Source organism: Stenella coeruleoalba (assembly GCF_951394435.1).
Source record: "Stenella coeruleoalba genome assembly, chromosome: 16".
Taxonomy (NCBI): domain Eukaryota; kingdom Metazoa; phylum Chordata; class Mammalia; order Artiodactyla; family Delphinidae; genus Stenella; species Stenella coeruleoalba.
Window position 1 is genome coordinate 510,339 of NC_137162.1, and position 24,096 is coordinate 534,434.

General features: G+C 60.1%; 2 protein-coding genes across 4 annotated transcripts; one reads left to right on the plus strand and one right to left on the minus strand.

Moving 5' to 3' along the window:
- Positions 1-412: 412 nt before the first annotated feature.
- Positions 413-4,182, minus strand: ZNF511 (zinc finger protein 511). 3 transcript variants are annotated; one of them, XM_079900062.1, is made up of 7 exons: positions 3,884-4,182; positions 3,575-3,648; positions 3,087-3,288; positions 2,811-2,935; positions 1,538-1,687; positions 1,089-1,147; positions 413-747 (listed from the first exon to the last, which is right to left on the minus strand). In XM_079900062.1, exons 1-7 carry the CDS (start codon positions 4,034-4,036, stop codon positions 563-565), a joined length of 948 nt encoding a protein of 315 aa, XP_079756188.1. In that variant the 5' UTR covers positions 4,037-4,182; the 3' UTR covers positions 413-562. The 3 variants fall into 3 exon arrangements, with proteins under 3 accessions (XP_079756188.1, XP_079756189.1, XP_079756190.1); XM_079900063.1 differs by lacking the exon at positions 1,089-1,147; XM_079900064.1 differs by lacking the exon at positions 1,089-1,147 and having other exon boundaries at positions 553-718.
- On the plus strand, positions 4,061-23,635 carry TUBGCP2 (tubulin gamma complex component 2). The gene is made up of 18 exons (XM_079900061.1): positions 4,061-4,192; positions 6,778-6,947; positions 7,854-7,982; positions 8,673-8,819; positions 9,695-9,854; positions 13,190-13,397; positions 13,579-13,778; positions 14,029-14,218; positions 14,796-14,941; positions 16,387-16,567; positions 16,953-17,133; positions 19,358-19,530; positions 19,680-19,808; positions 20,081-20,201; positions 20,713-20,856; positions 20,977-21,105; positions 21,759-21,922; positions 23,384-23,635. Exons 2-18 carry the CDS (start codon positions 6,798-6,800, stop codon positions 23,517-23,519), a joined length of 2,688 nt encoding a protein of 895 aa, XP_079756187.1. The 5' UTR covers positions 4,061-4,192; positions 6,778-6,797; the 3' UTR covers positions 23,520-23,635.
- The last annotated feature ends 461 nt before the right edge of the window (positions 23,636-24,096 follow it).

Genomic DNA, 24,096 nt, shown 5'->3' on the forward strand with positions numbered 1-24,096 from the left:
GCCACCAGACTGGAGCCCAGAGTGGGAGCAGCCGGGTGAGATGGGCCGAGCGGGGCCTCGGGCGGGCACGGCAGCACCGGGCACCGCAGGGGGACAGCTGGCTGGTGCGTCCCCACTCCCCAGGTCCAGCCCGGGGGGCCCTGATGTCATCAAATCGGAGCTAAGCCAGCTGCCGGCCTAGGTCTGCGCTCCGCCCTTCCCGGCCCGGGTCCCTCCCAGCTCCCCAGCCCCACCCGAGGCTTCTGCTCACCTTGCCAAGCGCGGGAGCGAGGACCACAGGCATCTCCCTTGAAGCCCTGATGAGCTGCGCAAGCCAGTCACCCCCTCTGAGAAGCGGCCGCTGGAAACAAAGTCCTCACCAGTAACTGCTGCTATCTCCCTCCCCCCAACACAGAACGTCGACCAGAGACCGTTAATGATAACCATTTACTCCACGTGTTTCACAAGGACGTTGGGGGGCGGGGGCTGCTCCCCACACCCCAGTCACCGCACGAGGGGGCCCTTCCCGGAATCCGCGGCTCCCCCACAGCTTCCCACATAGCCACCGGCCTCGTTCAGTCGGTCACAGGCCCGCGACATGGAGGGTGGCACGGGCCAGGGTCCTGGGGCCCCCGTGGCGGGGAGGAAAAGCCCGGCAACACCGCCACAGGGCCGCAGAGGAACCGCCGTTACTGGTGCTTATTTCTCTTCTTGGCCCTTTTAAATCCTCGCGAGGCACCTTGACCAAAACAGATGGTAGATGGTATCCTGAAATGAAAGACACCTTCACGCTAAACTGCTACGCTTTTGTTCACAAACAACCCAATTCATGCTGGCAGTCTCGTGGGCTCGCGGGGGTCTGATTCTTGCTCTGGACACTCCCTCTTCCCCCGCGAACCGTGCAGGGTGTCCGCTGGCTCTCACCCGGACTCTCCCCTCCCCGGCTGCAGCAGGCCAGCTGCTCCAAACCTGCTTCCGGTGGGAGACGCTCCCCGCCACTGACTACCTGCCGCCGACCACCTACTGCCAACCACCCACCCCGGAGAATGTGTCCGGGCTCCAGCTCAGGCTCCCTGTGACCCGCCCTCCAGGTGGCACCTGGGACTCACTCTCAGGCCAAATTCTGGGCAACTGTGCGAGGGCAGCTGAAGGACACGAGTTCATCTCCCTGTCGGTTTGAATTTATGGGCGATTTCTTCCATTTCTCCAACATTTACCCCCAAATTAGATTTGAAACCAACTTTATCCCCTATAAAAGCACAGTTAACACTAGAAACACAGCCTCGTAGGTTGTAACTCGAGCAGTCACACCCTGGGTCTCTCCATCCCAGCCTAGGCCGTGGTCAAAGGGGCCAGTGCTTTGCAGTCCTGTGCTGCTGGGGCCCCAGGTCGTCCGAGGGCAGCAGGATGGTTAGCTTCCACCTCCCGCTGAAGCCAACGCTCCAACCCAGGGGCGGTTTCTCTCAGCGGGAACTGGGCCGGCCCAGAGTCAAACCCAGAATTCTCCAGGAGAAGCACAGATTCAGAACCTGCTTCAGAAAGGTGCCCGGGTACTGACCTGTGGCTGTAGGCCCGCCTCTCTCCCGCGGGTGCTGGTGGGGGCTCCACGTGTTCAGAGCAGACTTCCATGGCGTCGCCTTCCGACGGCACCCCGTCATCCCCCAGGGCTTCTGCCAACACCTGCTCAGCGGCACCGGGCATGACTGGGCTGGGGAAGACAGGTGGTGAGGACGCTCCCGGGTGTCAGTGCCTGCAGCCCCCGCTTCCCCCAGGACTGAATTCGCAAAGCTATTTTATGACTGTTTTATCAGAGAGTAATTTTCAGGCTACCAGAATGTGGAGAAGTGAATGTTCATATGACGTAAGCCATATTCTATGAATTTAGGTATGATGGTCACACTCCGTCTTTTAAAAATAGTATTTTTATGGTGTCACACGGTAAATGACTACCAACGGTACCGAACGTCTCTCCATTACAATTACTGAGAAATTTACTAAAAGCAACCATACAATACTGAGCGTCTCCTTCTTAACACCAGTGTCTCAATCCAGCATCGTAGGGTTTTTCTCCTTCAAACGATTCCTTGGAAAGGAAGGAGCTACCTTATACTCAAGGCCTTATAAAAATCTCCCATATTGAAGTCAGTTCTCCAGATTATTCTACTGTCAACAGTAAAGTTCTGTCTGGGGACAACAATTTAGTCTGAAACGACTTCAATCAATGCAACTTTTAGGTGGTGATGAAGCTTCACCTGAGGAAATCGGTTAATGAAAAGGCAAAGTAACGTAACACGCACTTACGGGCTACTCCCAGAGGTACTTCCCACAGTGCGTTCTGAACAGTCACATGTAACACGTGGCTGTGCCGTCAAGTTTGTAAACACATACTGACGGGAAAAGGGAAAAACTGACGGCCCCACGTGAGGTGAGGGGCTCACGGCCTGGGACAAATTCCCCAAGGCCCACATGAGGATGGAAGGGAGGTGATGAGCGAGGTGGAGATGAAACGTGAATGTAGAGGGGCGCGGTGGTGTTCCTGCACGCCCGGCAGACCCCAAGATGGTACCCCAGCCACTCCCAGCACAGGCCCGGGGAAGGCAGGCTCTCCCCTTCCCGTCCTCCCTGCAGCCGGCGGGGCCACACACAGAACCACCCCATCTGCTTAACCCCTCTCGGTTAAGGACTCCCGATTTGTCAGGGCTTCTGCAACCTGCAGCTAAATGTAACGTTAGCGGCAGGGATGCTGAACGAGGGCATCTGCACCCTCAAAGTCTATGTACGCAAAGGCGTTCTAGGCTCGGGAGGCGGCTCCGCGGCGCACCGCCACGCACCCTCTGCTTTTCCTTGGTTTATCGAAGCGGAAGTCCGCAGGGTAGAGATGACGCATCACCAGGTGCTCCTTCCGGTCTCTGCTGGTTCTGAACTTCTCTGTGCAGCCCTCCACCAGGCACTGATACTGAAATGGAAACAGCATCACCCCACCCTGACCCCAGGGCTGCCCATCTCACCGCGCTCTGACCCCAGGCTCTGGCACCACGAGGCACACGGCTCAGGGACGAGCCCCCGTGATGCCTGCCCTTGGCCTCAGCGGGCGAGCCGTCACCCACCATGTCCTGCCGCTCGGCCAGAATCTGGAAGAGGGAGTCGTGCCACTCCAGGATGTGGGTGTCCAGCAGGTGTCCAGAAGGGAAGGCCCGCTTGCAGAAGGAGCAGACGTTTCTGTGCAGAGTGTGGTAGTGGTGCTCGTAATCCTCCAGGGCGTCGAACACCTGGCAGCAGCCGGCCACCTGACACGTGAACTCGGGTACCCTGGCAGAGGAACGCCTGGTGGGGATGCCATTCCACAGCGGACAGAACGTCGGGCTCCCTGTCACCACTCCCCTTTAAGTGGACTGATAAAGCTTCGGATTTTCTCTTGCAAGCCCAAATCCTACTTTCACAACAATTACATTTTTACAGACAAGCTAGGCGGTGGTGAGGCCAGATACGCAGGCTTCCGTGGTGGTACAGGCAGAGTAGCGGGGCGGGCACCAGGGGCGGGGCGGGCAGAGGGAGGGGCCCGGAGAGGGCAAGAAGGGCCCCTTGCAGCACTAACCTGGGCCTCTCGGGCGCCCCGCCCACCTGCATGAGCACATCCTGGAGGTAGAGGTGCCGCTGCACGTCCCCTTCCTGCGGGAGACAGCGTCCTGGGTTCTGACCCGGCTCCACCCCGGGCCCCGCCCCTAGGACCCCGGCCCCACCCAGAGCCTCAGCCCCGCCCACCGGGAGTCTGCCCCCGCCCCACCCAGGCCCGGCCCACCCAGGCCCCGCCCCAAGCATTTCCCCCGCCCCATCCAAGCCCTGCCCCCAGGGCGCCGGCTCCGCCCCCACCCACAGCCGCTCTCTCCTTCCTCGGGTCACGCACCTCAAAGAAGTCGTGCTCCCGTGGGAAGCGCACCGGGCGCGGCGCGAAGCGGAAGGGCGCGGTCCTGGCCGCGGGGTCCCGCTCCACGGGTAGAGGCTCGGCCGACCCGGGTGCCCCCGCCAGGCGTGCGTGCAGCGCGGGTGGCAGCTGCATCGCCCTGAGCGCCAGCGGCGCCACGGCCTGTCGGCCACCGTCCGCCAGCCGGCCGGGGCGGGGCCGGACGTGACGTAGAGCGCCACTTCCGCCGCCGGCGGGGCTGCCCTGCGGGCTTGACGGGCTTGGCGGGCTCGGGCCGGGCGCGCCCCTGCGGTGAGTCCCGGGGCGGCTTCTATGCGGAGCTGGCCTCGCGCGTCCAGCCGATGGTTCGGGTCCCTTTCCCGGCCCCGAGCAGCACAGGCTCCTGGCTGTAGAGGCTCCCTCCCTCCCTCCTCCCTCCCGTCCTCGTTGCGATCACCCTCGGCCCCCCTCCCACACCCCCCCGCCTTGTCTCCCACCTGAAGGGCTACCGCGGCCTCTGGACCATCCTTGTCTCCAGACCAGTTCGCAGACTGGAGCCCGAGTGGTCTTTGGGAAATTCGCGATTTGTTGTGCCGGTCCCGCGGCCCCACGGCAGCTCACCCTCAATCACTGGGGTCTGTGGGCCCGTTGGTGGCGACCAGTAGGGTGAAGCCCAAGGGAGCATTAAAAAGATCAGCTGAGCTGGGGAGGTGCTACCTGCAGGTGAGAGCCACAGATCTTGCAGGAATGGTTCCCCACATCCGCGTGGAACAGCAGGCTCCTTGTAGTATTAATACTTGTGATGTGGAATGTCTGCGCTTGTTTCTACCACAGATGTCAAGGTTCACGAAGATAGTTTCTAAATAAGCATTTACTTAAATGATCTTTCTTCTGAAGAGCCCTGTCCACCCACTTGTGACTGGTGGAGAGATGGCAAATGCAGTGTCCATGCCGCCTAGGTGGCCAAAGTGGTCCTCAGTCCAGCTGTTAGAGAACACCCCGCGGTCCTTGGAAACCTCGTAGAATGTGGGTAAAAGCAGTTGCCCTTGGAATGGAAGAGGCCATCAGTGGGAGAGCTCCGTGCTGTCTTTTCTGTTTGTAGTTCGCAGTGCCTCATTCAGCCGCTCTGTGACTAATTAGAAGGTGATAGTTGAGGATGCTGGCAGTGGTTCAGTTCCAGTTTTCCATTTCTCGGGTAACAGCGGGTGTTTCCAGGTGGTTGGCCACGTGTAGCAATAGCAAAGTTTCTTTCTGCTTTTCTGATAACAACAGTGCAGGCCCTTAGGTGCTATATTTAATCTCCACAACAGCTTCGTGGGCAGGGTCTAGTACTCGCCCCTTTTCAGAGAAAGCTTACAGAGGACAGGCTCCTTGTCCAGGGCCCTACAGCCTGGAAGCACCAAGTCAGGGCTCAGGCTGCCTGGGATCCCGCAGCCCAGGCCCCGTGCCCATGACTGTGGTCACCGTGAGCGCCTCCTGGTGTAAAATGTGTGCATGCTGGCGAGTTCCACACCAGCTCACACTTAACTGCTCTGCTTTCGTGTTTGGAGACACCCTGCCTCTGGCCGGTATTTGACGTTTACGTAGGTGACTGTGATATTTGTATGTGGGGAACTTGTTTTCCATCACTCAGGATTAGAGTCTCTGGATGTAGAGGTACAAATTAATATCCACGTTGTGGGCGTGTGTGCCGAGCCTTCCCCACCTGCTGTTAACTCATGGCTTGTCTTCACTGGAGCTGTTGACACAGCCGTTCTAACCTTTTTAGGGTCACAGCCTTTGAGAATCTGTTGAAAGACCCTTTCCTCAGAAAAATCACATACAGAAATGACTTTGCCTGTAATTTCCAAGTCTTTTGTTGTTCATGATCCCAAATTATGAACCCTGCGTAGCCGCGTTGAAACGTTTATGTGAAGCGTGTAAAGTTTGCTCATGTTTATTTGTTGAATCTATGACTAATTGCCCGTGTTTGTCTGTCTTACTCTTAATAATAATGGCTAATTGGACCAGTCATCAGTGGGAGAACAGAAGTCTCCCTGCAGGCCACTACTGTCCCTTTGGGGACATCTGCATAGAGGTCCCCTTGCAGGCTACCACTGTCTTCTTGATGGGATCTCATTTATGGTTTTGACCATAAATGAGATCCAGTGGGGAGACCCTAGAACATCTGATGGACAGGGCAGATTGAGCTGAAGGGGAAGCCCACCCAGCTCAAGTACATAGGAGATGTGTAGCAGTCTTAGCAAAGCCCAGCCTGGGCGAGAAAAGGCAGCATCCTGGTTACCAGAGTGCACAGAGAACACACAGCTGGAGGCAACTGGAGCTGTAGGTGTGGGCCTCACAGGGGGAGCCGCGAGGGGCGGTGGCTTAGGCCTGTGCAGAGCTCCCTGTATAGATCAGGGTCCCTGGAGGGCTGGGATCACTGTATCTGCACAGCTGGGACTAGAAAGTACTGTCTGCCACCTGAGGGGAGCAGCTCCCTGCTGGCCCAGGGCCACGTGTGGTTGGGGTCACCCAGGAGGAATGGGGGCCCGGGCCTTAGGGCCACGTCCACTCTGTATGCACGTGCCAGCCCCCCCGAGCTGAGGAGTGAGCCTGGAACCTGGCTGGAGCTGCTGGGGCTCAGCACTGATTCCCATGGGAGCTGCCCACTGAGACAGCGCCCAGTGAGAATGACAGACCCCAGCAGCGGGTGAGGAGGGCGAGTCTCCCCAGGAAGGGGCCCCACATGCCGGTCAGAGCAGGCTGTGGTGGTGTCTTCATGGGGAACCTTCAGGCCAGGATGGGCTCTGTGACAATTTGGCTTCTCAAAGACCTGACATTGGCCAATTCAATTGCTTTAAAACTTTTTAATTTATAGCCTCTTGATTTATAAAGGGCTCTCCTCTTACCTTTAGGAGAACACAGAGCCAAAATCATGAGTGAATTTCGAATTCACCACGACGTCAATGAGCTGCTCAGCCTGCTGCGAGTGCACGGAGGGGACGGGGCCGAGGTCTACATCGACCTGCTGCAGAAGAATAGGACCCCGTACGTCACAACCACTGTGTCTGCACACAGCGCCAAAGTGAGTGCCTGTCCCCGGTGCTGCACTGGGCACAGAGTCCACCTTCTGACGAGCAGCCACAGCGGTGCCGGTACGCTGGCAGACAACACTGTCAGATGCTTTTCATGGGCCACGTTCTCTGCTCCGCTCTGCTTCCGTTGGTTTCTCCCCATCACCCGTTGCACAGATGAGTAAATGAAGGCTCGGGGAGAGTGTTGGACTGGCAGCCTGACCTGGGAACCCAGACTCCCAGCCACGCCCTCCCTGTGCCCCATAAGGAGGGAGGCCCAGATGGTCCTGATTTCGGTTCACATCGTGACACAGATTCTCCTATGGGTGAAAAAGGAAGCTCCTGGCGTTAGCCACAGTGAAATCCCTTCAAAGTGGATTTTTTAAAATTCAAATAATGTAAAATTCAAAGTTATAGGTTTTCAGTAAAAGACAATTTAGAAGTTTATTTTAAAAACACATTATGAGGCTTCATTTATTTTAACAGCTTAATGATGGCACAAGGATAATTCAGAAAACTTACTGAGCAGAATAGAGAGTTTAGGATACGTAGTTATGTCCAATTTATTTTAAGGGGAGCATCTTAATCAGTGAGAAAACGTAGCCCCGGAACGTGTGTGTAATAATGATTCCAGAGGAAAAAGAGTTAAGTGCATGGAAAGAATGCATATACACTATTAGGAAAAACATAGGTGGTTATGGTCTGACCTAAGGCTTAGGAAGTGTAACGTGGAAGAAACCACAGAAGAGAATATGGGTGAGTCTAACAAAGCATCCTGATGAGTTTTCTTCGTTTTAGTTTAGAGACACGTGACTATTCCATCTGCCTAACTTCACTCTTCTTTTGGGTTTAGTTTTTGCAAGGCTTTTTAAAGTTCCTAGTTATCGTCTCTAAATCATTCTGTCTGTGCTTTTGAGGTTAAAATAGCAGAATTTTCTCGTACTCCTGAGGACTTTCTGAAGAAATATGATGAGCTGAAATCTAAGAACACGAGGAACCTTGACCCCCTGGTGTACCTGCTGTCGAAGCTCACAGAGGACAGGGAGGTGGGTGCTGGGCTCGGGGGTGGCTGTGTGAGGAGGAGAGCCTCTCTGCGTCTGCGGGGATGATGGACGGCTGTCCCGCCTGGCGGCCCCCCGTTAACCACCCCGGCTTCACACCTGTAGCACTGAGGTGCGCGCCCCCGAACGGAAGCAACATGGTGGAGATGAGCACAGCGCTAGCAGCGGCCTCTGGGGCAGAGGGCCTTTGACCTTCATTGTCCAGGCCGTGCTCTTGTCTGTGCTAAACTGAGCCTGTGTTACCTGTGATACTGAGGGAAGTGCGTGCTATCTGAGGAGCCCCGGCCCAGGGCATCCAGGGCTGGTTGGCGCTTCCTTTTGCATCACGAGGCCCAGGGTCCGTTCAGCGGGGAAGCATGTGGCCGGGCGCGTGGTGGCCACCGCCCCGGGACAGATAAAGGGGCGTGGTCTCGAGCAGCAAGGGAGGCCGGTCTCGTGGAGAAAAGGCTGAGCCACTGGGAACAGGGTCTGGGATCCCGACCTGCCGTGATCTGGGGGCATGGCGCCTCGTGGCGGGCAGCGTCGGGAGAGCAGGCTGCCGCTCCAGGACGAGCGGGGCCCCTGCTCTCGGCCTCCGCGTGGAGGCTGCAGCTGGGGTCAGTGGGGCGGGGTGGCAGTGCCCGGCGGAGGGCCCGAGCGTGAGGCCCGCGTGACGCCAGGGCCGTGTGCTTCCAGACCCTGCAGTATTTACAGCAGAACGCCAAGGACAGAGCGGAGCTCGTGGCCGGCGCCCCCGCCGCAGCCTCCAGGATCTCCGTGCAGGAGCTGGAGGAGCTGAGGAAGCAACTGGGCAGCGTGGCCACGGGCCCCACGTGGCAGCAGGTACCGTGTGGCAGAGGCGTCTGGGTGTGGATTCTGGCCCGGCAGGGGCCTGACTCTGGGACACGAGCTCCGGGCGCCGGGCGGGGGGTTCTGACTCACCGGGGGTCAGCGCCTGCTGCCCGCCCATTCTGTAGGCTTGGCCAGTGCAATCCCGGCTCCCCTCACTGACGCCGGGCAATTGGTTTGGGGTGATACTTTATCTCCCTCACCTGCCGCTCTTCTTGCCTTTGACTTTGTGTCCAGCCCTGGTCTCCTGCCGTCCTTCTATGTTCCCACGGTCTTGCCTCTGGCTCTCGAGCCACTCAGAGCTGCCTCCTGAGGTCTGAGCTGCAGGCCGGTGTGGGTTGGGCATGTCCTGTGTCCCCACCTCATGTGGTCCTCCCACCACTGCCCCCTCCTCGACGCCCCCTCGCCCCCTGCCAGTGCTCTGAAAGCTGGGCACCCGTGGGGACCACGGCTCCCTGCCCGACCCAGAGTGGCCATCTCCCTCTGTCCCTCAGCCCCGAGGGGCTCGGGTAGGGGCGCCCCTTATCCGGCCAACTCTCACTGGGCCTTCCTTTCACCTGGCAGCTCGGGCCTAGACCTCGTGCCACCGGGAAAAGCGGTGAGCTGTGCCCGGAGGTCCCGGGAGTGGGCCTGCTCCGTGCGAGAGCGCCAGCTTTACCTGTGGGCCCCGTGCAGTCCAGACCCTGATGAGGGGCTGGGCCCCGTCTGCCTTGTCCCCGGCCCCTTGCACTGCGATGGGCTCAGACACGTGTGTTTCTGTTCACACGTGTGCTCAGGGATCTGCTTTTTCGTACCGCGGATGTGTCGGTTTTAAGTGTTTGTACTGAAGGCGTATCTTTCTTTTTTGTTTCTAAAAACCTCGCCACCAGTCTCTGGAACTCACGAGAAAGATGCTTCGAGACAAGCAGAACAAAAAAAACTTGGGCCAGCGCCTCCCTGTCTTCCCAGCGTGGGTGTACGAGAGGCCCATGCTGCTCGGGGACTTCCTGACGGGCTCAGGCGCGAGCATGGACGCGGCTGTGCCCATCGGTAGGTGGCGCACCGACTTCTGGCCGCAGGGGCCTCGCCGCGGCAGGGAGGGCTGAGCCCTGTGGAGACGGCGGGCCGGTGTTGTGCCACCCCCCGGGCCCTCTGCTGCCCTTGGCCACGCGGCAAGGAGCAGTGCCCGCCGGACGTCGTCCTTCATGTTCCCGTCCCCGGTCAGCAGGGGGTGGTGGTGTGCCAACGTCTGGGCTGGCTCTTGCCCGGCTTTCAGGAGCGCCTGCGTCCCGGGGCTCGGGCAGCCCTGGGACGGCAGGATCACCGGGTCGGCCTTCCCAGCAGTGAGTCATGCCGCTGTAGATTCTGCTACACGGGTGACACGGCCTTGGCCACACCGGCCTATGTGTGTCGCATTCAGATGGACTGTGGGGCATCTGGGGACGTGGGTTTGACCACCGTCTTGCCTTCTGACTCCCGGGGCACACGGGAAGCAGGGGCAGCAGGGAACACTCGGTGCTCACAGAGAGGCACCCGCAGAGCCCGCCTGGGGAGGGGAGTGTGGCCGCGCCCGCTCTGTGGCCATCAGAGGAGCTTGGGCCACGTCCAAGGGCGAGAAGCAGGGCAGGCGGGGGCCCCGGTCTGCAGGCCTGGGGCCTGGCATTCCCAGGGTCTGGCTGGGCAGGCAGATGAGACGCCTCGGGCTCCGCTGCACATGCGGCAGAATCTGGAGGACTTTGGAGTCTATTCCCCGCGGTCGTGGCGTCTCCGTGTTGCGCGTGCAGGCTTGGACCAGTTAGAAGCCGCGGAGGCTCCAGGCCCGCATGAGGCGCCTTCGGGGGAGGCTCGGCCAGAGCGGAGGCGGCCAGGCGCTGGCTCTCCAGGGCAGGGCGCGCTTACGGTTTGGACGTGCAAGGTTTCCCGTGTAGGTTTCCTGCGTGGCTGCTCGCACACGGCAGCCGCAGCGGGCGGGCCTCGCGTGGGCGTGGCTCCGAGGCTGCCTTGAGTGACACCATTCCCGGGGAGAACTCTGTACGGATGGGCAGCCTGGCCCATGTCCCTTCTGCAGCCGCACCCCGTGGGCTCCGGAGGCGGGATTGACGCCCGTCCCACAGGCCTCTTGTCACCCTACTGCCCTCTGTCACCCCGGCCCAGTGCCTCAGGCCCTGATGCAGCCTCCACGGCCCCCTGGCCCCGTCTATGCTCAGGTGCCTTGGCCTCCCCCGGCAGAGCCTCACCCAGGAGGGACCTGCCTCCTCAGGTGATGTGCAGCGGCCCTGTGGGACACCCCCACCACCCGCGCGGTGTCCCCCCCACCAGCCGTCCCTAGTCGTCTTGCCGTCTGAGTCCCTGTTGAGGCAGTCCCCCCCAACCCACTTGCCCGCCACCCACCCACAGCTGGGCTGACCCTCCTCGCGCCGGCCTGCAGCTCCGTGTGCCCGCCTGGGCCAGCCCATCCACGGCCACACGGCGCGGCGCCTCCCGCCCTCACGGGCCCTGCCCTGACCCAGGGCCTCGTCCCCAAGGTCACGAGCGCGGGCGTCTTGTAACCGCGCGTGCAGCCCCCGTGCAGCAGCCTCTGGTGGGGCCCCGAGCCTCGGGCTCAGGTCTTGGGACGCAGTCGCTTTTCTGGCCGTTTGGGCAGCACAGGTGCTGTCCTGAGCCGCAGACCCCCGGCCCCCAGGGACCCCTCCCCCACCTCGTCTCGCATCCTCAGGCCGTGCTCCTGGCTCTCGCCAAATGTCCCCTTCCCGGGTGACCACATCAGTTGGAAGGAACCCGGCGTCCCCAGTGTGACCCCAGCTCTGTCCCTGGCGCCGCTCTCCTGAAGTCCGGGAGAATCTGTGTGTTGAGCGTGTCTACAACGGGCTCCAACCTTCCCCAGCGTCTCTTGCTCGCTGTGTGGTGTTTGCGTCCCTCCCGCTGCGCCAGCCTGGCCCCAGCCCCACCTCCACCTGCCCTTTCAGCCCGAGGGCATTTGTCCATTCCCAACAGCTGGGGTCTCAGCATGTCCCACAGAACTTTCTGTCTCGTCCAGTGCATATACCGGCCACATGCAGCTGGTGGGCATTGGATGGCTGGCGTGGCTGAGAATTGGATTTTTGGTTTTCTTTAACTTGACCTTGGTGGCCAGTGGCCCTACACGAGGGTGCAGACCTGAGCCCTGCCCTGCCCGGCCCCAGTGCTCGTCTCCGTCGTCCCAGAGCCGGCTTCGCGTGTCCGGCCTGTGCCCTGCACCCCAGTGAGTTGCGGAGACCCTGGCGGCTTGTGCAGCCTCCCATCCCAGCCCCTGCACTGTGTCCCTCAGAGCTGGCCTCAAGCTGGCCGTGCCTCCCGAAGGTCCTGTACATAGTCTCTTGGTCCGCCTCACAATAACGCAGCCTGCGACACTCTGCTCTACCCGCTGGCGGGGAGAGGGGTTGGGGCCTGGGTGGCGTCTGCCCCGGGGCCTGCAGCCCGAGAGCCTCAGCCGGGCCTTGGCCAGGGAGATGCCAAGGTTGGCGGTAAGCAGTGCAGAGGTCAGCAGCCCTGCACTTGGGGGTCAGGCAGCCGGACCTGCCTCCCTCAGGGGTCCTGAGGTCGTAGTCGGACCTGCCAGAGCCGTGGAGGAAAACCACCTGAAGTTCAGGGGCGGCTCTGAGTCCAGAGTGATCCGTGTGCCTGGACAGGGGGCCACTGGCTCAGACCCATCCTGCTTCCACCGGCAGGTGTGCACCCGCGGATGTGCAAGGCCAGCGGGGCTTCTGTAAGCGTGGGCGTGTGGTGCGCCCCATCCCAAGCTGCCAGGCCCCGGTTCTGGGTGCCCTGGGACTGACACAGGCGCCCAGAGGGCGCCAGCAGTCTCTTGGACGCCTCTTTCCTGGTTCTGCCTCTGGCCTAGCGGTGTCGGGAGGGTGCCGAGGGCCATCTGGGCTGAGAACCAAGAAGTGGGGAGCCGCTGGGGCTGTGAGGCATTTGGGGGGCAGCCCTGGTCTGTGGCCTGTGACTGTCCTGAGTCCATCGGGGTCAAAGGGAACCATCTCGCACTGTGAGAGAGAAATCATCAGCGTTTTAGAGCTTCAGAGGAAACCTTTTTCTCCCTGAGTGACTCAGGCTCACCCAGCTCTAGTGAGTGTCACGAGCGCGACACATGTCAGAAGCTCTGTCGTTCCCGACTTCATCCTTTCGAGTGCACGCAGGTTATGTCCGTGTGGAGGGTTTTACTTGCTTTAAGGCTCCAATAGGCCGGTCCGGGCTGTGTAATCTCAGCCTGTGGTGCCCCGACGGGATCAGCTAAGCCGAGGGATCGCCTTGGCTTTCAGGTCCACCAGCGCTGGAGGGAGTCACCAAGGGGCGGCCGAGGGGGGTCTGGGGGAGGCGAGGCCAGCTGGCGTCTGTGCCCACAGGCACACTGCCCCTGGCCGCCCAGGAGGCAGCCGTCGTGGAGGACCTGCTGTACGTGCTGGTGGGTGTGGACGGCAGGTACGTCACCGCCCAGCCCCTCACGGGGAGGCAGAGCCGCACCTTCCTCGTGGACCCCAGCCTGGACCTGTCCATCCGGGAGCTGGTGAGCAGGGTCCTCCCGGCAGCCTCCAGCTACTCCACCGTGACCAGGTGGGCACCCAGCAAAGCGCACTCAGCCCCTTGCGGGGACAGTTGCAGCCTCACTCCTGGGCCTGGAAGAGGGAGGGAGGCGTTGCCCACGGTGCCCTCTGGGGTTGGGGAAGAGGCTCCGACCATCCCTTCTGAGACACAGCTCTCACCCGCCCGGTGCTCTGGGCTGCTTTCCTTGCAGGTTCGTCGAGGAAAAGTCCTCCTTCGAGTACGGGCAGGTGAACCACGCCTTGGCGGCCGCCATGAGAACACTGGTAAAAGAGTACCTGATCCTGGTCACGCAGCTGGAGCAGCTGCAGAGGCAGGGCCTCCTGTCCCTGCAGAAGCTCTGGTTCCACATCCAGCCGGCCATGCGTACCGTGGACATCCTGGCTTCCCTGGGTGCGCGGGCCTGGCGGGAGGGACACCCTGGGCCAGGGCACTCGTCCTCCGATTCTTACTCTGTGAGGCGAAAGCCGCGCAGCTTTGTGTTTTATTAGTTTGCGGGAGGAAGACTCCGGGAGCGTCCAAAAACCACAGCTTTATAGTTGGAGTTTATCCCAAAAGGAAGGCCTGTCCCCTGAGGAGGGGCTCTAGCCCGTGGTGGCCCAGTGGCCCTCTCAGCACTGAGCGCCGTCCTCTCCCCCGGCAGCCACCTCGGTGGACAAAGGCGAGTGTGTCGGGGGGTCGACCCTGAGCCTCCTGCACGACCGCAGCTTCAGCTACACGGGCGACAGCCAGGCTCAGGAGCTGTGTCTGTACCTCACCACGGCCGCCAGCGTGCCCTACTTCGAGATCCTGGAGAAGTGGATCTACAGGGGCATCATCGACGACCCATACAGGTAGGGGCCGCGGAGGCAGCGGGGTGAGGTGGGGGCCTGCGGGCCCTTCTCAGCTGGCGCCACGCTCAGCGCACAACGTGACGCGCGTCAGCTCACGGAGGGTTCTATGCTGACGTGTATCTGTTGTACACGTCGGAACATTAAAAAAATGAGCCTGTTGTCTAGACATAATTTACTAACGACCCAGATGACAAAATCTAGCATGAGGGCCTGGCAAGGAAGCCCTTCCACGGTAAGCGTAGGTGGCGTCAGGGTGTCTGGCTCTGCTGGTGACAGGAACATGGGCCCCGATGGGAGTGTCGTCTTGTTGCCCGTGTTCGAGATGGAAGAACACGCGAGGTTCCCGTGGGGGGGGCGGGTGGAGTAAAGTGGAGTCAGCGTCCTGTCCAGCTCTGCAGACCTCAGTCCCCTCTGCACCCGGTAATGAGCACCTCGCCCCATGGGCGTCGGTGGGTGTATCTTCACTCGTGGCTGAGAATGAAGGGCGGCGAGGCTGTCCGTGGCCCCCGTGGACTCCCGTTGTTTGCGGCGGCCTGTGTGGCGAGATCTGCCCGTCACCAGCGCCCATGCCTTTCAGCGAGTTCATGGTGGAGGAGCGAGAGCTGCGCAAGGAGAAGATCCAGGAGGACTACAACGACAGGTACTGGGAGCAGCGCTACACCGTGGTGCAGCGGCAGATCCCGTCCTTCCTGCAGAAGATGGCGGGCAAGGTGCTCAGCACAGGTGACCGTGGGGGCGGGGCCTGGCGGGCTGTCTCGTGTCCCCACCTGCCCAGGGTAGGCGCCCGCAGTGCCGGCGGCGCCCGGTGGACTCACTCTGTCCCCCACCCGAGCTGGACTTGCCGTCCTTTTGTGATTCTTAAAGCTCTGTGGCCACCGAAAGGAAGACTGTTTTCTGCTCCCAGCACTTCTGACCGCACGTGTGCGGGTTTCCGCACAACAGCCAGTTCTCCGCTCCCCGTGGACACCAGCTGGGTGTTCCCCCATTTAACTCAGTTCTGGCACTATGTGCCATGGTCAGTGCAGGCCCCACAGGGTCAGGGCTCCGCCCCTCGAGGCTGCCCCCACCAGGCGCCGGTCACAAGTGTCGGGTCCCCAGGCCACTGCACTCCATGCAGTGTGGCCATGAATCGGGTTCCCACCACCCCCTCCTCAGGTTCGATGTTTGCCATGACAGCTCCCAGACTCAGGAAAACGCTTGACTTAACTAGATCGCTGGTCTGTTACAGAGGATGTTGTAAAGGATGCAGATGAGCAGCCCGATGAGGGGGTCCATGGGGCAGGTGTGGAAGGGTCCCGAGCACGGGAGAGTCTGTCCCCGTGGAGCTGGGGTGTGCCGGGCACCACCCTCCTGGCAGGTGGACACGTTCGCCAGCCCAGAAGCTCTCCAAACCCCTTCCCGCAGGGTTTCCCTGCAGGTTCCGGGACAGGGCACGGCTGATCGGCTCGCGGGCTGTTGGGAATTAACTCAGCCTCCAGCCCCTCCCCCCGCCCCAGATGTCGGGACGGGGCTGAGGGTTCCACTCTCCCATCATGTGGTTGGTTCCTCCGGCCGCCAGCCCCCATCCTGAAGCTCTGTAGGGATGGCCAGGAGTCACCTTGCGAGTGTAAACTCAGGTGTGGGTGAAAGGGGCTTGTGAACCACCAAATCCCAAGGGTTGTAGGAGCTCAGTGCCAGGAACCAAGAACAAAGAGCAGAGGTAAGTGTCTTATTTCTCAGTATCACAGGCTAGCACAGGAAAAGCAGTAAAGGACACGTGCCCCGCTGGGCTGGCAGGGTTTTTAGTCATCTCCTTGCGGTCAGGAACGTGACTGAGAGACACATGTGGGATGAGTTACCTGGAGACATGCTCCAGCCAGGGCCTCACACTTTGGTTCTGAGATCGGGGCTGGGAGGTGGTGTAGCGTCTGGTTCCCGTGAGGCTCTCTGAGGTTATTCCTGTGCCCTTGATGAGGCAAGTGCAGGTATGAAGTCACAGGAGGTTGCAGCCCTTTGTGGCGACAGCTGTGCTGCTCTGCTCTGGGCGAGGGCTTAGGGACTGTGCTCAGCTGGTTGGTTCTCTTGCCTGCCTCTGGCCGGCACTGGGGCTGCGATGTCTGGGGTTCAGGCCTGTGAGTTATCACGTATACAGCAAGCATGGTAATCTGACTGTTTCCATCCCTTTCCAGGAAAATATCTGAATGTGGTCAGAGAGTGTGGCCGTGACGTCACCTGCCCTGTGGCCAAAGAGGTCATCTACACGCTGAAGGAGCGCGCGTACGTGGAGCAGATCGAGAAGGCCTTCAGCTACGCCAGCAAGGTGCTGCTGGACTTCCTCACGGAGGAGAAGGAGCTCGTGGCCCGCCTGAGGTGCGCCCGCCCCCAGGGGCCGACAGAGGGCCGTGTGTGCCCACGTCCCCTCGTCTGCGGTGGCACAGCTCCCTCCTTGTGGCCGCCAGCCCCCTCCTTGGCCCCCTGCCCTCCCAGGGACCTGTCTGCGGTCCCCAGTGCCTTTCTGGCAGCATGTCCTGCACAGTGCTGTGACCCCGCCGTTCATTTCAGCACATTTGGAGCTGACCCCTGCTCCCGCCGTAAATGTATTTCTTGGCGTGGGCACCCGTGGACTCGGGGCACCTGTGGGCATGGGAACCTCCTCCCAGTCTCCGCCCAGCTCCCCCCATCACCCCTCGTAGGGAGCACTCTGCGGGTCTGGGCCATCCTCGTGTCCACGGCCTCTCACCTCTCCTGCCCGCAGGTCCATCAAGCGCTACTTCCTGATGGACCAGGGCGACTTTTTCGTGCACTTCATGGACCTCACGGAGGAGGAGCTGAAGAAGCCGGTGGACGACATCACGCCCACCCGTCTGGAGGCGCTGCTGGAGCTGGCCCTGCGCATGAGCACCGCCAACACCGACCCCTTCAAAGACGACCTCAAGGTGAGCAGGCACCCCCCAGGGACCTTGGAGAGAGAAACAGCAGAAGCCAGCCCTTGAGGAGTGCTTTTCCTGCCTCGGTTGAAATGCTCACAGGGTTTTCCTTGGCTCTGTTAGGGACACGTCTCGGGGTCGTGGTATGTGAGCCTCTCCGTGGGCTGCTGAACTGGGGGGTCGGGGTCTCTGGGGGACTCTGCATCCGTTTCTGGCAGGGATGTTGGCTTTAGTCTTCTGTAGCATCTCTGGCCTCGTACACTGATCTGGAAGGGTTCCCGCTTCCGGATTTCTGGAAGAGTTTCGAGAGGGTTGGTATCAGCTCTTCCTGGAGTGTTTGGTAGAATTCACCAGTGAAGCTTTCTTTGTTGTGAAGGTTTCGTTGTTTTTTCCGTCTCCTCTCCAGTTACAGGTCTGTTCCAATTTTCTGTTTCTTCTTGAGTCAGTTTTGGTAGTTTGTGTGTGCTTAGGAATTTGTGTAGGAATTAGTTCTCATAATCCTGTTTATTTCCGTAAGGTTGACGGTAATGTCCCCACTTCCATTTCTGATTTTAGTAATATGAGTCTTCTCTGTTTTTTTTAGTCAAACGTAACTAAAAGCTTATCAAGTTTGCTGATCTTTCAGAGAGCTAACTTGGTTTCATCCATTTTCTCTGTTGTTTCTCTGCTCTGTGTTTTGTTTATTTCTTCTATAATCTTCGTTATCTTCCTCTTTCTGCTGACTTCGGGTTTAGTTTTCTGTTTTTCTAGTTTCTTAAGTTGTAAAGTTAGATTGTTGACTTGAGATTGTTCTCTTTTTCTTTGCGGTGCGCGGGCCTCTCACTGTTGTGGCCTCTCCCATTGTGGAGCACAGGCTCCGGGCGCAGGCTCAGCGGCCATGGCTCACGGGCCCAGCCGCTCCGCGGCATGTGGGATCCTCCCAGACCGGGGCACGCACCCGTGTCCCCTGCCTCGGCAGGCAGACTCTCAACCACTGCGCCACCAGGGAAGCCCTAGATTGTTCTTTTTTAACGTGGGCATCTGCTGCTGTGAGTTTCTTTCTGAGCTCTGCTTTTACTGCATCCCATCAGTTTTGGTTATAGTGTTTTCATTTCCCTTGGTATCAAGATGTTTTTGAATTTCTCTTGTGATTCTTCCTTGACCCATTTGTTTTTAAGAGCATGTTTTATTTTCACTATTTGTGAATTTTCTCACTTTATTCTCTTACTGATTTCTAACTTCATCCTGTTGTAATCAGAGGGCGTGTCATGATATCAGTTTTGTTAACCTTACTGAGTCTTGCTTTGTGGCCTCACACGTGGTCTGTCCTGGGGAGTGTTCTGTGTGCACTAGCTGTTTGGGGCCGTGTCCCATGGGGGGCAGTCAGCTCACTGTGCTCACGTTCCGTCTCTGACCTGCCTGGTTGTCTCTGTTGTTGACAGCAGGGTGTCAGGCCTCCCACTGTCATCGTAGAGCCTTCTCAGTTCTGGCAGCTCGCTCTTCATGTGTTTTGGGGTCTCTTGTGAAGTATAGGAGTGTTCTTGTAGGATAAGATCCGGGAAGTCAGATTCTTGGGTCAAAGCACACGGCCAGCGCTCCACTGGACTGACATCTCTGATGCTCAGTCCCCGGGCCTGGGCTGCCCGCTGAGTCGGCCGCGGCCCTGGTGGGAGGGAGCACAGCCATTCAGGGTCCACTTCTGCAGCAGGTGACGTGAGTTCTCATCTGTGGATTTCTGTTCATTCCTTCATCCTTCCTTGTTTGTCTTTCATTGTGGTTCTGTCATTCTCTATCCTCCCAGTTTCTTATCAGTTTACAGGAATTGTCCCACGTCTCTGGCACATAGGTGGCACCGTGTAAGGGTGTGAATGAGGCAGTGTGTGGACCACATTCCCTGCCCAGAACCGCTGTGCCGTCCTCACCATGTGCTCCCTCCGCCTGGCCTGTGCAGGTGGTGGAGAAGGGCTGAGTCTCGCAGGATTCAGGGTTTCTCACTTGCCCTTGTTTCTCCTTGATACCATCAGGGATGCTTTTAAAGTAATTTCTCTGTACCCTTCTTTTTCTGTTTTGACTCAAAGCAGTTTTGTTTTTTAATTAAGGTGTATCAGTAGATGTTTGGTGTTTTAAGCCAGCCTCCCAGACTTAGAATCCATGTCTGGAGGAGATTCCTCGGCCCTGGACTCGCTTTTCCATTTCGTGATGTAGGGGCGGGGTGGGGTTGGGACCTGATGCTTTTTTGTTTCTCTTTCCCCAGATCGACCTGATGCCTCACGACCTCATCACCCAGCTTCTGCGTGTCCTCGCCATCGAGACCAAGCAGGAGAAGGCGATGGTCCACGCTGACCCCACCGAACTCACGCTGAGCGGCCTGGAGGCCTTCTCCTTCGACTACGTGGTGAAGTGGCCCCTGTCTCTGATCATTAACAGGTAAGCATCAGGCTCTCGCACCTGCTTAGGCCACTGGGGGTTACTGGCTGCTCAGGTCACGCTCCACCCCGTGAGCCTCGCCTTTGACGTCTGGTGCCGGCAACAACCCCCAGGCGTCCGTCGGAATCCGCTTTGTTCCTTCTTCGCAGGAAAGCCCTGACCCGCTATCAGATGCTCTTCAGACACATGTTCTACTGCAAGCACGTGGAACGGCAGCTCTGCAACGTCTGGATCAGCAACAAGACTGCCAAGCAGTACTCCCTGCACTCGGCCAAGTGGTACGTCCTCCGGGGCTCCTGTGCAGCAGGGTGGTTCCTCTCCACACCCCGAAAACGGAGACCCAGGAGCTGGCCTGTGCAGCCTCCACATCTCTGATGTTCCATGCTACCGTTAGACTGTGGGATGGTGGGGCGTGTCTGAGCCAGAGCCCTTCGTGGACCTCCGGCTCCTCCAGGGTTGGGAGCGCCTGCAGACCCAGAGGTGCTCGGCACTTCGCGAGTGCTGGGGGCCCGCGGGCGCCCTGTGTATCTGACGCCTTCGCCTGGCGCAGGTTCGCGGGCGCTTTCACCCTGCGGCAGCGGATGCTCAACTTCGTCCAGAACATCCAGTACTACATGATGTTTGAGGTGCTGGAGCCGACCTGGCACGTCCTGGAGAAGAGCCTGAGATCTGTGAGTTTAGCCCGGCTGGTCACGACGCCTGGTCAGAGGTCAGGGAGGCGGAGGTGGGGCACGGACCCGACAGCTCCCCCGATGGCTCCCCCGACGCCGCCAGAGCCGTGTTAGCAGTGGAGGGCAGGGCACGCAGGACCGCGTGGCCCAGGCTCAGGCTGCCAGAAGAGTGTGCAGTTCCTTCGGAGCCTCGGCTCTGGGTCAGCGCCCCATCCAGGCCCATCCCAGGGCCCCTGGGGGCCGTCAGCCAAAAAGTTCATGTCACCAAATTCCAGGAGCGGAAAGTGCAAGCGGGCAGTGTTTCCTCCTTGTTTTCTGTCTTTAAGAACGAAAGCCTTGGACCTTTTGGGGCACATTCAGTGTGTCCTTTTAGCGATATTTTGAAGTTTTCCCCCAAAAGACCACAGGATTGTTTAAAACATGGAAACAACACAGAGCGTACAAAGCAGCCCAGTCAGGGCCTTGGTGCGGTCGTCTCAGCAGAGCGGCTCTGACAGTGTCTCCCGCCCAGGCCTCCAACATCGATGACGTGCTGGGACACCACACCAGCTTCCTGGACAGCTGCCTGAAGGACTGCATGCTGACCAACCCCGAACTGCTGCGTGTCTTCTCCAAGCTCATGTCCGTGTGCGTCATGTTCACCAACTGCATGCAGGTGCGCCCCCGGGGCTCTGGGCGGCGGGCGCCAGTCCTGCAGACCGTCCCAGCCACGCGGGGGCTGCGCTTCCTCGAGTGGGCTGCTCGTGGCTGATGCGCATTTCCTCCCGACCCCCAGAGGTTCACGCAGAGCATGAAACTGGATAGCGAGCTGGGCCACCTGACACTGGAGCACGGCACGATGCGGGGGCCGCCCACGGAGGCCGAGCGGGCCGAGGAGCGTGCCCGCAAGGAGCTTGCCCGCAAGGTGGGTGGGTGGCCAAGCGGGCGTCCCCGAGGCCCTCCTCTGTCCCGCTGGGATTGGACACAGCATTAGGGTCACAGCGCTGCTACAGCCCGCCATTCCTGTCTTCCCTTTGGTTGATAAAAAGGCTCTTAAATGTATGTTCCAAATACAAGCCGCGGAGAATCTCCCTTCCCGACTTCCCGCAGTGAGGCTGCATCGTTCAGGGGGTGTGTGGTAAGCCCGAGCCATGGGGATACCCCGCAGGGGCCTGCGGTCACTGCGATTAAAGTCTGTCCATAACCGGAAGGGCCAGGTGGTTCGGCGGGTGCACCCTGTAGGGTGGGGTGCGGCGGGGCAGGGTGAGCCCGGGCAGGCACTCCCAGGTCCCCCACTTGCTGAGCGGCGGTCAAGAGAAAACAGTGTCAGCTGGAAGATCTGAGCCACACGCGGAAACCCTGAGGTTCACGTCCTTCCTGGCTCCGTGTAGTGGGGCCGCAGGGCCGGCTGCCTGGAGCGTCTCTAGGTCCTGCCGTCTCAGGGGTTTTCACAGTGCCTAACGTTTTACCTTTCTTCACGTGAAGAATTGCCGAGACACATTTTTCTATTTAAAAAAGAAGAGAGAAGGGGGTTGAGCTGCTGGCGGGCGGCCGAGTCACTACAGCCATGTCTTGCAGTGCCTGGCCGAGCACGTGGACGCTCCGCAGCTGGCCTCCAGCTTCGAGGCCACCATCAGTAAGTTCGATAAGAATTTCTCAGCCCACCTGCTCGACCTCCTGGCCCGGCTGAGCATCTACAGCACCAGCGACTGCGAGCACGGCATGGCCAGCGTCATCTCCAGGTGGGTGCACCGGCCCCCGCCGGCGCCCTGCCCCGCCATGCCCTCCCACTGGCGCACGCGCCCTCCCGCCACTCGGCGCAGGTGTGACTGAAGCCGCGTGTGTTCAGCCGAGGCTCCCTTGGCCTCCGTGTGCCGCCGCTGGCCGCTTGCTGGAGGAGTGGCCTCTGGGCGTTCACGTGTGCGGGTGTTCGTGTGCATGCTCACCTGCGTGCCCGTGTTGACTGGTATACGTCAGGCCGCCCCATCAGCCCTCTCCCCGTTTCTCTGTGTTCCGAGGGCCAGGCCTGGGTCAGCTGCACTGGCCGCTGTGCCCCAAGCCAGGACCCAGGACACTGGAAGGGCCCTTTGGCCCCAGCCGCGGGCCGTCGCACTGTCTCCAGGTGAGCAGTGAGGAGGCGCTGCCTTCCCGCTGGCGGCTGGTCAGGAGACCCCGGGGAACGCATGGAAGGTCAGGGCCGCGCTCGCCCAGCCTGCCGCGCCTCGAGGGCCACGTTGGTGCCCCCCTGGGGTCCACCTCCCATGACCCTGGGAGCGGCGAGTGTGCAGGGCTGACGCGAGCAGGAGTCCGCGGAATCTGGGGGGCCGTGGGGAGGACCGTGCAGCAGCGAGGACGGGTGCGCGGGGCCCGAGGGCCGGTCGGTGGGGCCTGCAGACCTGGGGCTGGCGGTTTCCTGCTCCTCAGAGGGGGCGTGGCGGGCCTGCTCCCTTTGGGGGCGGGTTCAGGTGAGGAGGGGGCTGTCCCTGCCCTGGGAAGCCTCCTGTTGGGTAGTCTCCGGCTCAGCCAAACATTGGGCTGCCCTGTTCTGCCCACAGGCATTCCAATGTCCTGGGCTCCGGGGTTCAGAGAGCCCCAGTGTCCAGGGGCTGGAGACGTTTGTCTCACTTCACCTGTGTCTTTTTTTTTTTGTGGCTGCGTTGGGTCCTCGTTGCTACGTGCGGGCTTTTTCTAGTTGCGGCGAGCAGGGGCTACTCTTCATTGCGGTGCGCGGGCTTCTCATCGCAGTGGCTTCTCTTGTTGTGGAGCACGGGCTCTAGGCACGCGGGCTTCAGTAGTTGTGGCACACGGGCTTCAGTAGTTGTGGCTCGTGGGCTCTAGACCGCAGGCTCAGTAGTTGTGGTGCACGGGCTCAGTAGTTGTGGCTCGCGGGCTCTAGAGCACAGGCTCAGTAGTTATGGCGCACGGGCTTAATTGCTCCACGGCATGTGGGATCTTCCCAGGCCAGGGCTCAAACCCATGTCCCCTGCATTGGCAGGCGGATTCTTAACCACTGTGCCACCAGGGAAGCCCTCACCTGTGTCTTTAAGCTTTATTCTCAGTATCGCCTGGGTCCTGTATGTGTGTCCGAGTGCGCGTGTGCTGGAGACTTGAGTGCCTCCCATGCCCTTCACCGTGGGGTGGTAAGGGGATCGCCAGTGTGGCCACGGAGGCATCTGCAGGGACCCTGCCCACTTCCCTTGCAGGCTCGACTTCAACGGCTTCTACACAGAGCGGCTGGAGCGCCTGTCTGCAGAGAGGAGCCAGAAGGCAGCCCCCCCAGTGCCCAACCCGCGGGGGCCCCCAGCTCCAGCGCCCAGGGTCGCTGTCACTGCGCAGTGAGGCCAGCCGCTCCTGCCACAGCTGAAGCCTCAGGTGGATGAGTTCAGAGGTTTCTCACCACATGTTTCCAGAACGCTTGTGCTGTGTGTGTCCTGTTTAAACATAAAGTTGAATTGTCTGCACTCAGCTCCTCTCGTTTCTTGGGGCTCGTGCACTCAGACCAGAGAGGGTCTGCTTGTCTGCGCGCTTTCCTGAAGCGAGCAGAGTCCCTTTAAAGAGTTTTTTGGTTTCAAGTCAGACAAAGTGAGAACACATGGCCTCTGAACAACATCAGGACAGTCACCAAGGTGCCAGGTGGGGGCGAGGTCTGGGCCTGATGTCCACACCTGTCCCTGTGAAGTGGGGCTGGGCTCCCTGGGGTCAGCAGGAACCCCTCACGGCAGGCAGGGCGTTGCTCCAGGCAGCAGGGGGCAGCACAGCCCCTTGTCCCGAGGCTGGAGCAGCTTGGGGGGGATGAGTCACCGACACGCCCACTGAGGATGGAAGAGCTGCCTGGGGCGGCGGCTGAGGCTGTGGCCTCTGTCCTGTTAGGCCCAGCCTTGTCCGGCCCCTCCCGATGGGCAGTGGGTGGCACGGC

What these genes read in the sequence shown, in the direction of transcription:
- ZNF511 (XM_079900062.1), bottom strand. Translation starts at nt 4,036, where the DNA reads ATGCAGCTGCCACCCGCGCTGCACGCACGCCTGGCGGGGGCACCCGGG. An exon ending in GGGGCGCCCGAGAGGCCCAG is followed by an intron (nt 3,289 to 3,574) that starts GTTAGTGCTGCA and finishes TTCCTCTGCCAG; the next exon opens with GGTACCCGAGTTCACGTGTC. An exon ending in TGGCCGAGCGGCAGGACATG is followed by an intron (nt 2,936 to 3,086) that starts GTGGGTGACGGC and finishes TTTCCATTTCAG; the next exon opens with TATCAGTGCCTGGTGGAGGG.
- TUBGCP2 (XM_079900061.1), top strand. Translation starts at nt 6,798, where the DNA reads ATGAGTGAATTTCGAATTCACCACGACGTCAATGAGCTGCTCAGCCTG. An exon ending in TGTTCACCAACTGCATGCAG is followed by an intron (nt 20,857 to 20,976) that starts GTGCGCCCCCGG and finishes CCCGACCCCCAG; the next exon opens with AGGTTCACGCAGAGCATGAA. An exon ending in ATGGCCAGCGTCATCTCCAG is followed by an intron (nt 21,923 to 23,383) that starts GTGGGTGCACCG and finishes CTTCCCTTGCAG; the next exon opens with GCTCGACTTCAACGGCTTCT.